The sequence below is a fragment of the Symphodus melops genome (assembly GCF_947650265.1).
Source record: "Symphodus melops genome assembly, chromosome: 1".
Taxonomy (NCBI): domain Eukaryota; kingdom Metazoa; phylum Chordata; class Actinopteri; order Labriformes; family Labridae; genus Symphodus; species Symphodus melops.
Window position 1 is genome coordinate 55,486,541 of NC_136691.1, and position 18,449 is coordinate 55,504,989.

The window sequence follows — 18,449 nt, forward strand, 5'->3', positions numbered from 1 at the left end:
ATGAGGTTGTGGTCTGATTCCCCGAGGGGTGGGAGGGAAGAAGAGCTGTATGCTCCCTTCACGTTGGCATACAGCAGGTCTATGGTTTTATTCCCTCTTGTAGCGCAGTTTACATACTGTTTAAAGTTCGTCAGTACAGAGGAGAGAGTGACATGATTAAAGTCCCCGCTGATCAGTATGAGGGCACTGGGATGCTGTGTTTGTAGCCCCGCGTTTGTATCCATAGCTTCATGTGCACCCTGTTACTCAATGTTCAACAAACGTCTCTTTAGCAACAACTTCAGGGGTTTGTTGAGTTTTTTATGATTTCCTACAAAAGGGCCCACTGATTTCTGCACGTTATATAGCTGCAATATACAGTGACTATACAGTACTACAACTTAAAATAAACCTCTTAACTACTGTATAATGACGAGTGTCAGGGTAGCATTTGTCGATAGTTGCCTCGTTTGCCTCTGTCACAGTCAGTATCTCTGACTTTATACACCAGTCACATTCACACTTCTTAAGGCTGCTTGTTGCTCTTTATCTCTCCACCAGATGCTCCCAGTTTCCCTCTGTCTCAATGTTCAAACCTCTTCCTTGTTCCAGTGAGCCCTGTTGTTTACTGTTCAGTTATTTAAAAAACGTCAGAGGAAAATCATACTTCATTTGTCATATATTGTTGGAGAGAATAATAATAAATTACTAATTCTGTAAGATCCATAAACTACCAATAGCTTTTATTCAAAACTTGGTATTTTGTGAGTTACTTCAAAATGTTGTACATATAGTGGCTAATTTCAGTGTTTCTCAGCTATCGCTACAATAAAAAACATATAGGAGATTAATATTTATCATTAAAAATAAATATTTCTTTAATGATTCAACCAACCTCCTTATAGCCCTGTGGTAAGAGAACTATACTTCCAACAAGGGAAGATAAGAGTTCATCTTGATTCTCTTGAACCCTCACATATAAAGGTGGTTTATCTGTGATTTAAACTATGAGGAAGTTCTAACTTTTTACATTTTATACAACCAGTTATTCCTCATAGTAAAAAGCATCTCAGGCAAAACCAGGTTGTCTTTAAGCTCGACAAACACGCTGTAACATGTGAATCTTTATAAAACTATGATTTAGTCAGATGTGCCGTGGCTGCTTCACTTGAACTTTTACTGCAGATTTTCACACCAGGTGAGTAAACTTCACTAAACTACATAGAATAATAATCAAATGATAAAAAAAATGTTTGATTGTTTGCACTGTTGACAGATAAATGATTTTAAGCTACATGAGGCTCCAGAGTCATATTTGCTGAAAAATCCACAAACATGGTCACAGCAGTTTCTTCACAGAATCAGTTTGTTATCCTTGTAACTTGGGATTTGAAACCAGGGATCCATGTAGTTAGAGTACGTATGTGTACTGTGAGAAGAATGTACTTTAGTAATATGAGTCTGTTCTGACAACTCAGTTAGCAGATTCTGCATGTTGAGCCAACAATAAGGATAGGGATAAACCGTATTGATCCCCGTTGACAGAGAGGAGATGAGCACTAGATATATGAAAGGACCATTTAGTGCTCACCCCAACATCCAATCAGAGTGCTTGACAGACCGAGTCGACTCTGACCAACGCAGGTGTTGAATCGGCCGAAAAAAGGCCGACAAGTAGCGACAGAGCCAGACAAAAATGGTACGGTCACATTTGTATTGTGCATGTCTGAGATGATTAATTCAATCTTGATCAGTGATTAAACTTTTATGAAATATATATTTACTTTCAACTAGTAGTATTTCAACCTTTCAGCTGAAAATGTTTGAAAATGTGTTTGTTTCCGTCACCTTGTTTATCTTTTTTGTCTTGCCTTTACTGAAACTCCAATTAGCATTATGGATCTTTGTTTTAACTCTGACATTTCCTGAGGCAACCTGCACCCCATCCATCAATCAATCTTTATTTGTATAGCTTCAATTCATAACAGGCGTTATCTAAAGACACTTTACAAAAGCAGGTAAAGGACCTTACTTATGGCTCATGCGTTCAGTACCTTATATTATGTTTATTCCTCTTGAGGTCCTTTACTCACACGTTGTCTCTCATCTGTTTTGACTTCCTCCATGTCATCTGGAAATGGTTTGCAGGTCATGAACTGTCAGTTGGATTTACACGTAGCCTAAGAGTAAACCAACAAATACATAATAGGGTTAATTTCGGACTTGTAGGACTGATTCAACAACTCTGCAAAATAATGCGGAAAATGTAACTGGTTTTCCTCTTGTGCGGTGTTTGCAAGTTTTAAACATCAGACCTGAACTAGTCGAACAGCATTCTGTTCACTCTCACAACACAGTGACTGATAAAGACTCTGTGTCATTGTTGTTGGAAACGAGACCCACTACATTTGTATAATCCACAAACTTTTCAATGTGATTGGTGATGAAGGTTGGTGTGCAGCTGGGGTCAGCAGGGTGAAGAGCAGGAGGCTGAGTACACATCCTTGAGGGGCTGCAAGCAGCTGTAAAGCTTGTGGCTCGCTTGATTGCAGACCAGATTGCATCCACCCTTTATTATTTTCGGACGATATCTGTTTTACTCTGTAGAGTTTTGTTGTAAATAATGAGCCCTTTTCTGTTTGCTATTTAATTACGTTTTTTTTGTATCAACTTGGATTAAAGACCAACTATAGCTACAGTTAAATCTGTAGCTACAGTTGAATATTGCTTCTCACCTCAGTGTTAATATAAATGAAACTTACTTTTCCCCATTCCTCTTATTCCTTGTTATTCTTTTTTGATCGTTGGTTAAACCTCCCTTTATTATTTACGGACAGTGTCTGCATATTTACAATATTTGAGCACAGCAACATCACCTCATTGTCATGGACCAACAACATGCAGATAAATCTGGCTATTGTTTGTCTCTTACAGGGTTAGACTCAGGGCTACCAATGGGTCAGTACATCACATCCTGCTAATGGGTAAATACAGAAAATGTTTTCTTCTTCTATGCAGGTATATTGTCAGGTAAGTCTATTGTCATCTCTCACCCCAATACAATTACATTGCAAAAACCACACAGATTGTAACAAACCTCCTACTGTACTAAATGTCAAGCTTATATCCATAGCTGTATGTGCACCCTGTTACTCAATGTTCACCAAATGTCTCTTTAGCAAGAACTACAGGGGTTTGTTGAGTTTTTTTATGATTTACAAAAGGGCCCATTGATTTATTGTACGTTATATAGCTGCAATATACAGTGACTATACAGTATGACAACTCAAGCTGGACCTCTTAAATATCATGAAGAGATTAAAGTGTCAGACTTGTAGACAACTGCCTTGTTAGCCTCTGTCACAGTCATCTATCTATACCTCTGACTTTATTCACCAGTCACATTGACGCTTCTTAAGGCTGCTTGCTGTTCTTTATCTCTCCACCAGATGCTCCCAGTTTCCCTCCTGTCTCTTTGTTCAAAACTATTCCTTTTTCTTGTGAGCCCTGTTGTTTATTGTTCAGTTATTTGAAATCTTTTGTAGGAAAATCGTGCTTGATTTGTCCTATTTTTTGGAAAGAATAAGAATAATTTTCAAATTCTGTAAGTTCCAACAAACGACCAAAACACTTTTATTTATAGATAGATTTCTGCCAGCAGGGGGAACTGGATAGTACATCTTGATTCTCTTGAACCCTCACAAACAAAGGTGGTTTACCTGTCCTTTAAAATATGAGGAAGTGTTAACTTCTAACATTTGATACAACCGGTTAGATAAGCATCACGGGCAAATGGACAAACATGCTGTAACGTGTAAATCTTTTAAAATTACGTTTTATTCAGATGTGCCGTGGCTGCTTCACTTGGACACTTACTGCTCATTTTCACACTGAACTTGAACTTTTACTGCTGATTAAGAGATTCACCAGGTGAGTAAACTCAACCAAACTAGATATAAAAACATAAGCTAATGATAAAAGCAATGTTTGATCGCTTGTACTGTTGATAGATAAGTAAAGATGATTTTTCACTACATTCCACAGTCATATTAGCTACAGACATTTCCTGAAGCAACCTGCACTCCATGCGTTCAGCCCCTTGATGTTATTTTTATTCATCTCAAGGACCTTTTCCAACATGTTTTCTCTAGTCTGATTTGACTTCCTCCGTGTCATCTGGAAATGTTTTTTTAGGAGATGAACAGTTGGATTTAAACGTAGCTAAAGGATTTACCGACAAATTAATAATAATAATACATTTTATTTCCAAGTGCCTTTCAGGAAACACAAGAACACTTTACAATAATCAACATTGGGTTAATCTATGATTTGTAGGACTGATTCAACAACTAAGCAAGGTAATCATTTCTGTCAGTGCTGAATATGTAATTATTCCTCTTGTGGGGTGTTGTCAAGTTTTAAACATCAGACCTAAACTAGTCGAACAACATTCTGTTCAGTGACATAACACAGTGACTGAAAGACTCTGAATCTAATAAATTCATTTCAGTTGCAGTAATTAAAAAAATTAGTCATTTACATGTTCAAAGTACAAAATTTTAAGTCAATAAGCTAAATATATGTGAACTTCTTCCGAATGACAGCAACATTTCTCTGCTCTAAAAGTGCCTCCATAATGTTGGCTGCTACCAAGAGGGGCGGGACTTGTTTTTCCTTATCAAATTGGTAGTCAGTATTGGCCCGGCCGCCGCAGCCAATAGGAACAGAGTCTAAGTTTAATTACTCTGACTGACAGATTTTTAACCAATCACAATATACAAATAATCACAGAGCTCATGTTCCACCCCCCAACTCCACTCTGTTTAACTGTGAATTGTTTTTGTGTCACAGCAAGAAATTTATCAGGTGAGTTAATTTGACCTGTATAGTTTAAAGGGTATTGGATAACATATTACTAAGATAACATCAATTTTATTCTCAAACCTCATCAGCACCTACTCTCATGACCAAACTCTAATAAAACATAGGTAATTGGCCTACTATGTAGACATTAACTGAAATCACTAAACATGCTCCTGTAAGCCTACTGTTAAGATCCTTTCACAGTAAGTGATGTAAAAACAATGATCCGTGAAAACTTTTACACTGTAGTGTGTCTATTCCTACAACAAGTGAGATAGCTCATTTTGAAAGAGATTATGGATTATATTACCAACAACTTTTAGAAAAAATTGATTGTGTGGTGTTTTGGTCTGACTTTATAATAGATTTTAGAAAAAATTCTCAGAGCTGAGATGATTTATTGAAAAGTTTGTGACAATAATTCATGAACCTGTCTGGTTTTCTCTAACCATACAAATAAAGGACATAATGGAAAAACCCTCTATATGTGAATTATTCAAAAACAAAACTATAACATTACTCCAGACTATAGAATTATGTAGGCCCACAAAATATACACAGATAACCAACATTATAAAAAGAGACTATATTCTTTACTAAGCTACTGAAACATAGTGATGGCAAAGAACACTGTTAATATATTATTACTAATAAAAATAACTAACTTTGTTTATTAAAGTTACACTCAAGGAGCAAATAAAAGGCAACCTCCAGCTTTGAAAAATGAAGCCAGTGATGAAGTTCAAAATCCTGCAATTCATCTAGTGTCGACTTGACGCTGGCTTCAGGAACACTGGAAGTCACATGCTCGGCTTTCTTTTGATTTTATGAATTCAATTCAATTAAAAAAACTTTATTTGTCTCCGGGGGGAAATTGAAATGATGCGTGTTTTCCATAGGTAAGCGCATAGCTGACATGATTGACAGTTGGACGTAGTCCAATGGATTGTCAGGAGGCCTAAAACCCACCCATCTCTCAGCCTGTCTTTAGGTTGACTGAAAGTTATAGTTAATAGGGTGATGAGCCTCCAGAGCCCCCTGCCATTACCGATAGCTAACATCACTCAGGATTCGTCCATTAATATTTACAGTCTAGGGGAAGACCAGGAAAGCTTACAAATGACCATTTTCAATGACAGGATTGACACACATTCCATACAGCTGATTATTTTGTCTTATAATCACCATCATTTCACTGTGCTTTGCATTTTCTCATATACAGTCAGAACTAACATGGCTAATTTGCATAAGCTTTCGTTACACATGTACACATTTCCACTCCTATATGAAATGAAAAAAGCCTAAAAACTTGATGAACACTCAGGTTCTTACTGTCTAAAAACTGTGGAGAAATAAATTTAATAATCTTTTATGGAACTAGGGGTCAGCTGACTGGTTGGCCAACAGCAATGCACAGTAGACGTGACTTAACAACTGACAGGCTGAGAGAAACTGCGGCATGTAAGAGTAATATAAAAGAACAATTAGAATTGCATTAAAGCACGTTTAATCTTCAAATCTCTCAGTGTTTTCTACAAGTTCATGTATTTGTGGGGAGTTAATTAACTAAGCCTTTAATTAATTCATTAATTAATTAACAACTGGGACAAAGTGAGTGAGACTCTTCACTTATTCCTCTCTTGTCACTCAAATTTTCATCTATCTTAAATCACATTATTCACTAGCAAGGACCAAGCCACGACCACATGTGTTTTAGATACAGTATTTAATGATAGATCATATGAATGAATATATGCTAAGGTCTTGATTATAATGGAGGATGTTGTCGATAGGCTTTTCAGGTGATTGGAGGTGTGGTTAGGGCGTGGCCCTGCTCCCAAACCTAAGTTAATATACATGAACTCCCTTTCTTTAAAGTTGTTCATTTTTCAATAATTCTCCTTTGTTTGTGTATTTACTATCCTGTGTTTGTTTGTGTAAGCATTAAGGTACAGTTCACACCAAAGTATATAGTAAGTCAAAATAAACACCGTCTTGATTAAGCTCAGTCAATTTTTATTTACTTTCAGGATTTGAACAATATCATTGTTTATATCTTTATTGGATACCTACCTTTAATTGTTATTTTGTTCAGTTCCCCATGTGGTCCTGCTTTTAAAGGGGGGTGGCCCAGCACTTCCTGGGTATATAGAAGATTGATGATGTCATCACTGAGTTAAGGTTCATTTCAGAATCAGAATTTTTTTTTTATTGCCAAGTATATTTAAACATACAAGGAATTTGTCTTGGTGTAATGGTGCAAAACACAGTTAACGTGTGGACTCCTGGGCGCGCTGGTGGCGCAGTGGTGGCGCGCACAGCCCATGTATTGAGGCTCACTCGGTGTAGGTCTGTGATGTCTTTGAGGTGTGAAAGCACAAAGCGCTCAAAAGACTTCATCACCACAGAGATCAGGGCGATGGGTCTGAAGTCAGTAAGTCCTGTTGTTCTTGGTTTTTTGGGGACAGAAAAAATGTCTGTAAAGACTGGAGACAGCTGATCAGCACAGGGCTTCAAGGTGGAGGGAGAGACAGAGTCTGGTCCAGCTGCTTTGTGGGGGTTCTGTCTCTTAAAGATCTTATATACATCTCTTTCAGTGACTGAGGTGTCGGGAGAGAAGGCTGTTGGAGTGGATCAGAGACCTGAGTCCCCGGAGGAGGAGGAGGTGTGTTGTGAAGTGATTTCAGGGTTCATGTGGATTTATTTGGTTTGAGAGAAAAGTTTGAGTTATGTTGCATCGAGCTGCAGCTCATTTGTTAATGTGGCAGTCTATGAAGCCAGAACAAGTTTGGTCTTGTTGAAAGAGAAGTGAGGCCATGCTGCCTTTAACACGTCTTAGTTTGATTTCAGAGTTAATTTAATGTGTTTCCTTTGAACTTTTCTTTTTCTTCACTATAATAAAAACTTATTCTGCTGATATGCCTTCCTACTACCTTCCTTATCACTTCAGCTAAACTACTTTACTGGTACATGAATTAAATGATATTACAGGAATTGTTTTGAATAATGTCTGCTCTTATTGATCTATTCACTAATGAGTAATGTTCTACTGTACATCCTTCCCCTTTTAAATATCTTAAATTGTTTCTCTCGGTTCTCAAGCTGTTCTTTCCATTTGAATGAGTCCCTGATGTTCACAGCAGATTGACATCATGGCAGCAGGTGAGTCCAGTCAGACTCTGTATTATCCTCTGTATACATATCAATCAATCAATCAATCTTTATTTATATAGCGTCAATTCATAACAGGCGTTATCTCGAGACACTTTACAAAAGCAGGTAAAGGACCTTACTGTTTGTTAACATTAACAAAAGAGCAGGTAACAAGACCATGCTCATTGTTATGTTTACAAAAAGCAGGTAAAGGACCTTACTTATGGCTATTGTGACAGAGCGGTTCCATCACTGAGTGCAGGCGCACACACCAACACACACGCTGACACGTACACTGACACACACACGCACCAAACTTTCCCCTCTGCCAATGCTCCTTATCACGCAATTAAACATCATCTTCCTCCTTTCCCTTCCCGTTCCATCCGACCAAGGGTGCACACTTGTGAGCTCTATTTGTTTTTTTTTCATACATTTATATCAACTCTCAGCGCACTCACCATTCAGGGTGTTGGATATGCACGCCACAGCGTCCCGTTCTGATTCAAACAGAGGCGGTACATTTCCACCAGGTAAATAGGCAGACGTGGCGCTGAATTACAATCACGTGATGTGATGATTGCTGAAATTTGTTGCTGAAAATTGCTGAGTTTGTTTTAAATATGTCGACAGGAATGTTGCTGTCTTGTGAATAACATGTTCAGTTAAAAAGGGTAAGTCAGTGGGGAGGCATCCACAGGGAGGTACATGTGAAAACTCCATTCATTTATAAGAAAATGCCTGTGTTTCGAAATATTATTGGTGTTATAAACACCAATAGATATTAAGCAGGTCTGTGGGTTTTGGATCGATGAAATAGATAGATAGATAGATAGATAGATACTTTATTGATCCCGAGGGAAATTCAAGAAATAGTAACAACCCTAAAACAGTGTTTTTTCTTGAGCAGAAATATTTAATGCAGCAACACATACTAACATATAATATATTATTCTAAACACAGACGTTTCTCGTGTTTGTCCTTAACTGAAATGTGCATTGAAAGAGACTGTGCACACTCATCATAAAATGTACATGTTTCAATCATAGATGATCTGTATCCCCTGAGGCGCTCTTGGAGTCTGGATTGGTTGCCACCTGACAGTGAGTGAAACTTCTATCAATCTGTATAAGAACTTATGTGTTTCAGTCACATCTGTAAGTAGGTTATCAAGCCCAAAATAAAGTAAGAAAACAAATGAGTTAGATTGTTAAATCTTTTTTTTTCCACAGTGTCTGAGTTGAGGGTTGTTCTGCTGGGGAACAGCTGGTCTGAGAGGAGTTCAGTGGCTAACTTCATACTGGGAGAGACTCTGTTCTACACTGAGAGAGAACCAGACAGCTGTTTGAAAGTCAGGAGACACATAAAGAAAAAAGACTTCGTTCTCATCAACACTCCAGATCTGCTTTATGACATCTCTGAAGACAAACTGACAGAACATGTGACAGAGTGTGTGAGACTGTCTGATCCTGGACCTCATGTGTTCCTGTTGGTTCTCCAGCCTGAGGACTTCACAGAGCAACACAAACAGAGACTGTGCAGAGTCCTTACACAGTTCAGTGATCAGTCCTTTGATCATTCACTGATACTGATATCAACACCCAGAGAGCAGGGATCATGTGATATCAAAAAACATCTGCAAAATCAACAGTTAAAAGACATGATCAGAGAATGTAGATACAGATATTTGGAGCAGGCAAACCTTGAACTTCCAGAGCTGTTGACACGTTTGGGTCAAATTGTGAAGGAGCACAATGAAGAAAGACAAAGAACACAACAGAAGGAAACGAGGCCCGGCATCATGGGGACTGTTACTTCTGCTGGTAAGAGATCTGTTTTAATCAAAGTGTTTAAACTCACAATCAGAATTGATCTCATAAGAACATGTAAGTCAATGGTATCATCTTGTTACAGGTCGTTCTATAGATCCTCTCCTTGCAGGTCCTGTAAGAGGTATTTTTACCAGGGATAACATGGTGACACTCCCTCCCTCAGTAGAAAGAAGGGAAACATTCACAAATAGGCAAATGTTTTTATCACAAACAGTACCATATTTGCTCTGATTTGCTTGAACCCATCCCCCAGTAACTCATCACAGAATATTTAGTAAGCATGCATTATGCCTTGACCTGCAAAACCCTTCTTGGGCTCAAACCAATAACCCAAAAGGGGGTGAGCTTTTTTGCAAACAATCTTCATATGTAGAACCGATTTATAAGAAATGTTGTCTTTAGACACAAAAATAGCAGATCTAGACTGTGCTTTGAACTTTTTAATTATAATTCCTTTATTTACTTTCAACTCAACTTGACTCAGTAGTTTGGGACCGGCAGTAGAAAAAGCTCTATCCCCTCCGAGCTTCCGCTTAGACCTCGGTACCTCCAGGAGCAGCTGGTCAGCTGACCTGAGGCACCGGGCAGGAGTGTAGGGATAGGTAAGGTGGGGCGAGACCATTTAAAGATTTACAAACAAATAAAGAATCTTAAAATGAACTTTTAAGTGCACAGGCAGCCAGTGGAGGGAGGCCAGAATGGGAGTAATGTGCTCCCTCTTTCGTACTCGGGTTAAGAGGCGAGCAGCAGCGTTCTGGACTAACTGGAGACATGTGAGGGAGGACTGGCTGACTCCAAAGTAAAGTGCATTGCAGTTATCCAGCCAAGATGTAATGAAGGCATGGATTACTTTAATAGGATTCTAGTAGTTTTAATACATACATGAAACTGATAGACTCATAGACTCAAAGACACTTTTCAAAGTAAAATGATAAAATATATACAGTACATTCACCAACAAGCATAGAAAAAAACAATGTAACAATTATTTATTAATGTATTGAACAAGAGTTCAACGCACCTTGGAAGACAACTAGGGCACCACCTGGATTACCAGGAAAATTAAGTATTATTAGTTATAAACAATTAATCATTCTCAGATCTGAATCAGGAATTCTGGAACAGTTAAATATGAAATCACGGACACATTTCTGAATTTTATGTGTAGAATTGAATGAATGAAAAGTGAACAGAATATAATAGTGAAATGAATAAAATATGTTATGAATGTGATGTCTAAAACAATAGTAACTAAAAAGTATTGGATAAATAAACAAGGGAAATTAGAAGTGTTCTTCTAACAAGTTAAGTTTGGTGTTGTTGTATTGTTCGTCGGATACAGACTTAATACTTGGATTAGGGACAAAAGGGAAAAGACTACGAATGGTGAGAAAGAGGATTTGGACCGACTGAATTTCAAAGACACGACCTTCTCTTCTCCAGACACAAGCTGTGACAGAGCGTCTTTACTTTGGTGGAATCAGAGAGAATCCGTCACTTGGAACCGCATAGTTCTGACGACGCACTTTGTTCGGCTTCACCAGAAGGTGGATTTTGTTCTCCAGCCAGGTGGATTCGGGTCCGTGGTCTCAAGCAGAGCGTGTAAAAAACCCAACTCTTTCTCACAAAAATGATGAACGATCGTCAGCTTTATACTAACTTGAATGGCCAGTTAAGTTAGTTCAAGCAACAAAAAATGTTTCTTCACTGTGATTAGTTGATGCTTCAAAAGAAGATCTCTAAAATGTCCAAAAAGACGAATTGATTAAGTGCACAAGACTTAACGGGAGGGCAGATGAGGCCTTCTTCCTGTTACAGGTGCAGTGGCTTGGATTAAACAAGAAGCTTGTAAAAATTTAAGAAAGTTGCAAAAAGATGTATACATACCGATGTAGATTATCACTAAAGAAATTATAGGTTAAAAGCAGTGCGGAAAAGGTGTGTTTTTAGTTTGCTCTTAAAGGCTCCAAAGGGTCCAAAGGGTGGGGCTGAAAACTGAGACGACATGTCTCCCCAGGTTCGGTGCTTGGTCCTAGGGACGGTCAGGAGGTTAGCATCTGAGGAGCAGAGGGTACATAAAGGGGTGTAAGGGTAAAGCATGTCTTTGAGGTAGGAGGGTGGTTATAAAGTGTTTTATGGGTGAGTTTTGATATGGAATGGGATGGGGAGCCAGTGAAGGTGATGAGGTGTGCAGCAGAGTTTTGGACATACTGAACTTTATTGAGGAGGTTGGTGGTTGTGCTATAACGGATGCTGTTACAGTAATCGAGGCGTGATGTGATGAAGGCATGAATGAAGGTTTCAGCCGTAGGGAAAGAGAGAGAGGGGCGAAGGCGACCGATGTTCTACAGGTGGTGGAAAGCTGTTTTTGTGACTAGTTTAATGTGAGGGGAAAAGGTGAGTTTGTCGTCAAAGATGACTCCAAGGTTCTGACAGTGGGGTGAGGGTGAAAGGGTGGAGTTATGAATAGAGACGCCAAAGTCTTTGGCTGTAGAAGTAAGGAAGTCGGGACCTATGATGAGGATGTTGGATTTGGAACGGTTCAGTTTGATGAAATGTGTTTGCTTCCAGGAATATCGAGAGACAGAGAGAGTAGGGGTTTGAGGGTTGATGGATTTGGTAGATACATAGAGTTGGATATTGTGGCGTAACAATGAAAATGGAGGCCGTGGCGATTCTGAAACATTTAAGCAGGTCCTTGATTTTTGGACTGAAGAAATAGTAACAACCCGAAAACAGTGTTTCTTCTTGAGCAGAAATATTTAATGCAACAACACATATAACACAGACATGTCTCGTGTTTGTCCATAACTGAAATATGCATTGAAATACTGTGCACACTCATAATAAAATGTACATGTTTCAATCATAGATGGTCCGTATCCCCTGAGGCGCTCTGGGAGTCTGGATTGGTTGCCACCTAACAGTGAGTGAAACTTCTATCAATCTGTATAAGAATATCTGTGTTTCAGTCACATCTGTATGTAGGTTATCAAGCCCAAAATAAAGTAAGAAAACAAACGAGTTAGATTTTGTTGTTGAATTTTTCCCATTACCAAAGAGTGAAAATAATGAGTGAGAAGATCTACTCAGAAAAGAACCCCAAGATCGATCTGGCCTCAATGAACATTTATTCGAAGGCAAGATAAGCGTTCGAAGACCCCTCTCTCCCACGGTGAGGAGAGAAAGAAAACTTATACATTTCCATCACATTACACAGAGCACTCCCCCATCATGCCACATAGAGCCACTGCCCACCTGGCAGGGCACCATCTATCCCCTAGTGTGAGAAAAGAGACTACATGACTATTTACCATCTCCCAAAGCTGAGAAGCAGACAGAGTCCAATGAGAAAGAGCCTGGGTGACTCTTCCCACATGTACAGAGCGTGAGAAACAGAATAAAGGGAGAGAAATAATGAAATGACACCTAATAGGCTGTGCATGTAGTATTCTAAGACATTTCAGATACATTTTATATGACAGATTCTATGAGACCTTTGTACAACGTATATAGTACACATGGAGTAAAATTTTCCTTAACAATTGTTAAAATCTTTTTTTTTTCACAGTGTCTGAGTTGAGGGTTGTTCTGCTGGGGAACAGCTGGTCTGAGAGGAGTTCAGTGGGAAACTTCATACTGGGAGAGACTGTGTTCTACACTGAGAGAGAACCAGACAGCTGTTTGAAAGTCAGAGGACAGATTAAGAAAAAAGACATAGTTCTCATCAACACTCCAGATCTGCTTTATGACATCTCTGAAGACAACCTGACAGAACATGTGACAGAGTGTGTGAGACTGTCTGATCCTGGACCTCATGTGTTCCTGTTGGTTCTCCAGCCTGAGGACTTCACAGATCAACACAAACAGAGACTGAGCAGAGTCCTTACACAGTTCAGTGATCAGTCATTTGAACATTCACTGATACTGATATCAACACCCAGAGAGCAGGGATCATGTGATATCAAAAAACATTTACAAAGTCAACCCTTAAAAGACATGATCAGAGAATGTAGATACAGATATTTAGAGAGGGCAAACCTTGAACTTCCAGAGCTGTTGACACGTTTGGGTCGAATTGTGAAAGAGCACAATGGAGAGCACGTCAGCTGTGAAATGTTCGTTGAGGCCAGTGATGACATTCAAAGAACACAAAAGGAAACACGGCTTAGAATCCTGGAGACTGTTACTTCTGCTGGTGAGAGATCCGTTTTAAATGAAAGTGTTTAAACTCACAATAATAACTGATCTCATAAGAACATGAAGCTGTAACTTGATGATGTCATCTTGTTACAGGTATTTGTAGCAGTGATATCATGGTGGCACCCCGTCCCTCAGGGAAATGTAAGTAAACGTTCACAAATAGACAAACGTTATTTACACTGAAAAGTACCATATTGGCTCTGATTTGGTTGACCCCATCCTTCAATCACTCATCACATAGAATTTAGTGAGCGTGCATTATGTGGCACAATGATGGGTTTATGGAGGCACACGCAGACTCAGTGGGAAGTTTCCAAGAATCAGTCCTTTTATTACAAACAAGTTCGGTACACAATCAGCAAACAAATCCAAAGGAGCAGGCAAAACACAGGTTTGGTACACGGGTGATCAAACGGCAGACAAATCCAAGGGAGCAGGCAAAAATCATTAATGGGAACAGGCATGGGTCGTAACATGATCAAGAGAGAAAACGCTAGGACTAGATACATGAATGAAAGACTACGAACTGGCAACACGAGGGAGGAAACATGAGGTTTATATAGGACAGACAATCAGGGACCACAAGACACAGGTGTGGGTAATCAGGAGTAATGAGACACACGTGCAGGTAATTAGGGGCGGGGACTTGACACACAAGGTGAACACAGGAGGAGGATCTGAAACACAGAGACAAGGGTAAGTAAAACAATAATTAACAATGAAAATATGCATAGAACCAATTTATAACAAATGTCTTTAGACACAAAAATAGCAGATCTAAACCGTGCTTTGAACTTTTTAATTACAATACATTTTTCATACGGTTAGGGTAGTTTCAATACGTACATGAAACTGATGTACGGCAATAATAATGATATATTTTATTTAAAGAGCCCTTTTCATAGAGTCAAAGACACTTTACAAAGTAAAAGGATAAAACATATACAGTACATACACCAACAAGCATCGAAAAAAACAAAAAGGAAGACAGTTAGAAAGTGTATGTAGAGAAAGATTAAAATTGTACACATGTAGATTATAACTAAAGAAATTATAAGTTAAAAGCAGTGTGTTTTTAGTTTGCTCTTGAAGGTGGTAGGGTCTGCAGTGTCCCGGATGTGTTATGGTAGTGAGTTCCAAAGGGTGGGTGCGGCAGCTCTGCCTCCCCAGGCTTGGTGCTTGTTCCTAGGGATGATCAGGAGGTTAGTGTCTGAGGAGGGTACAGAAAGGGGTGTAAGGGTGAAACATGTCTTTGAGGTAGGAGGGGGCCTGATTATGGAGTGCATGATGTGATGAAGGCACGAATGAAGGTTTCAGCTGCAGGAAAGAGAGAGAGGGGCGAAGGCAACCGATGTTCTGGAAGTGGTGGAAAGCTTTTTTTGTGACTAGTTTAATGTGAGGGGATAAAGGTGAGTTTGTTGTCGAAGACGATTTGGAGGTTCTGACAGTGGGGTGAGGGTGATAGGTTGGAGTTATGAATAGAGACGCCAAAGTCTTTGGCTGTGGAAGTGAGGGAGTTGGGACCTATGATGAGGATATTGGATTTGGAACAGTTCAGTTTAATGAAATTTGTTTGCATTCAGCGTTTTATATTGGAAAGACAGTTAGAGAGAGTAGGGGTCTTAGGGTTGATGGATTTAGTAGATACATAGAGTTGGATATCGTCGGTGTAACAGCGAAAATGGAGGCCGTGGCGATTTTAAGACATTTAAGCAGGTCCTTGATTTTTGGATCGATGAAACTGTAACAACCCTAAAACTGTGTTTTTTTTCTTGAGCAGATATATTTTATGCAGCAACACTGCACAATATATCATTCCAGTGCATGTTCCAATCATAGATGATGTGTATCCCCTGAGGCGTGTCGTGGAAAATTCTCCTTTTACGAGGTGGAGAGTTGCTAATTCTCAAAGAAGAACTTCACGCCGGCGCTTGAATCAGATATCTTGGTTTAATACGTGCAGCACGGAGGAGAGGCAGAGCATCTTCTGTCTAACCTTTACATTGCAAGTCCTTTTATCCAATACAGAGAGATAGAGGGAGGTGACCTTACAGTTAACAAATGGTGATCTTACATTACAGTGGTTGTTTGAAGTTTAGTGTATTCTGTCTGTCTGGAGACAGTGACTCTGTGATAATGAAATAACATTTACATTCGTATGGTGCTGTCTGCGAAGGAGGAGGCCCTCCTGTGGCTCTCTGACACCTCTGTTCAGAGGTGTCTCCTGCAAGTCTAGGTAATTTCCCACATTTCTCCCTTTTTGACACACAGTGTAAACACAACATTTGTAGAAATTACCATACAAGGTCATTTTAAAAGCCTGTTCGTTACAGTGAAAAATGAATGAAAATCAAATAAAAACAAAACAAAAACAAAACAATAAAAAGAAAAAAACAAATGAGGAAATTGAATACAAGAAAAAACACACATTGCAACAATTCAGCTTAAAATTCTTAAAGGCAGAATTATACCAACTCCTCATCTGAATCATCATATGGGTTTCCTGGGGCCCATTCCGTCATAGAATTTTTATCTTGTTCATTATCGTGAATTGGCTCAATTGGTATTTTTACATATAATGTCTTTTCTCCTCCAACTACACCGCTTATCCATCTGTATATAAGGGCTCGCATACATGTCAGTGCACAAGTACAGAAACACAGACCAATACCAAATACAATCACAACAGGGATTAGAACATGAATCATGAGAGCACCCCAGGGGCCAAGGTGGTTGTTTAACCATTTGTTGAAACTAAAACCTGCTGATTCAGAAAGACCAAATGCATTGCGAATCTTTTCAAGTGCTGTGATTACACTTGTAATATTTTCAGAATTATCAGGGATGAGTGTGACACATGCTTCACCTGTAAAATTTAGTGTCATGCATAAACCTCCTGTTTTTCCCAAAATATAATCAAGGGCCATCTCATGTTTCAACAGAGTTAATCTGTGGGATTTATCATTTGCAGTTAGATACTTGAAACCTTTTATTGTTTCATTAGCAAAAGCAGACATTGAATAAGTTATATTATCGATATGATCAGCTAGGAATGTTTCGCCATACCATGGGAATAATCCAATACCCCATTTTTCCCCTAAAGAAACACGCCAGTGATAAGATTCAAGGTCAGAGAATTGTGCCAATTCGCGTTTTTTGATGTGACTGTTCTCTGAATGTTGTTTTAAACTTATAGGAAGTAATGCTAAATTTGTAATTGTGAGATTAACAAAATAGCAACATCCAGACAATCCTGGGGGTAAGAAAATAAATGCCTCATTGCCGCACAACCAATAAAAATTCCCAATAGGTGGGACGCCTTTGTGCGCAGGAGCTTGAATGAATTTATTGATTAGCACTGTTTCTCCATTTTTAAATGTAATATTAGTGTTGCCAATTTTTAAATTTTGTGTGGTTATACTAGCAACAGGATTTGGGCAATGTGACACTCCCATAAATTGACCATTACCATTGGCACATACACAAATAGGGTGAGAAATACTGTGATCTATAGGAATTTCAGTTGATTCTGCATGTGTAGATTTGAAAGGGATCGTTTGTGGGAGCATATGATCACAGAACCCTGCTATACAAGACAAATACACGTTGGTTTGCTCCGCTGTATGATTATGTACATTTCTAGTTGCATTATACCATATTTTGTGAGAAAATTTACAATGCGTCTGTGTGTCCCTGTCTATTTTTGGTTGGTTAGCATAATATTGGACTAAACTAACAACTGGATCTAAACAAGGACAGTGTTTTACCTCAAGTTGGAAAAGAGAATGCCAATTTGCTGGAAGACTTTGAATAGCTAAAACAGTCATGTTGGCACTATACATTCTAGCTTTCATCCACCTGATAAAAGAGTACCAACTATTTTTCTCATTATAGTTATCAATTAGTTCACCAGCATCGAAACCCCAGGGTTTCCAATCGTTCTGTTCAAGCAATTGTCTTTTTCTTCTGATCACCTGCTCTGTGGCAAGTTTTAGCTCATGTCCTTTTAGAATGTTCTGATCCTGCATTGGTTCTTTCTTGTCTTCTTTTGCTGTTGTAGACAGTCCATGTTTACCCTTCTGTACGAGATGGGGTGTCTGAGTAGGTATGAAAGGTATGAATATATGCGGACGTTTGGAGTCCGAATTTTGCTCTGCTTTTAACCAGGATTTGGTAACAGCCATTGCGGTGACCACAACAACGATGAGGGCCAGAGCCATAATCGTCTAACGGCGTCCTCTCTCAGCCCTCCGAAAGTGAGGTTGTTGTTCTTCCGTCAGTGTCATGGCTCGGAAAGGGTTGCAGTGATGCATGGATCCCGGTGTCCCTTGGTTATCCAATCGGCAGTGGGTGTTGTCAGCAGCTCCAGGTCTGGTCCCGTCCAGCGTGGTTAAATGTCCGTGCTTCCCTCTCAGGTC

The 18,449-nt window shown here is 39.1% G+C and overlaps 1 protein-coding gene and 1 long non-coding RNA gene across 2 annotated transcripts in view; one reads left to right on the forward strand and one right to left on the reverse strand.

The window, feature by feature from the left end:
• The window catches only part of LOC306841810 (uncharacterized protein), a 79,021-nt gene that overhangs the window by 19,935 nt on the left and 40,637 nt on the right, over positions 1-18,449 (forward strand). Inside the window, exons 6-11 of the mRNA XM_079371812.1 lie at positions 9,046-9,099; positions 9,229-9,819; positions 9,911-9,949; positions 12,701-12,754; positions 13,400-14,026; positions 14,125-14,172. Of these exons, the coding sequence (XP_079227938.1) occupies positions 9,046-9,099; positions 9,229-9,819; positions 9,911-9,949; positions 12,701-12,754; positions 13,400-14,026; positions 14,125-14,172 (1,413 nt within the window). The remainder of the gene's footprint in view (positions 1-9,045; positions 9,100-9,228; positions 9,820-9,910; positions 9,950-12,700; positions 12,755-13,399; positions 14,027-14,124; positions 14,173-18,449) is intronic.
• Positions 1-18,449, reverse strand: part of LOC306818466 — a 69,126-nt gene that overhangs the window by 8,190 nt on the left and 42,487 nt on the right. The window lies entirely within an intron of this gene.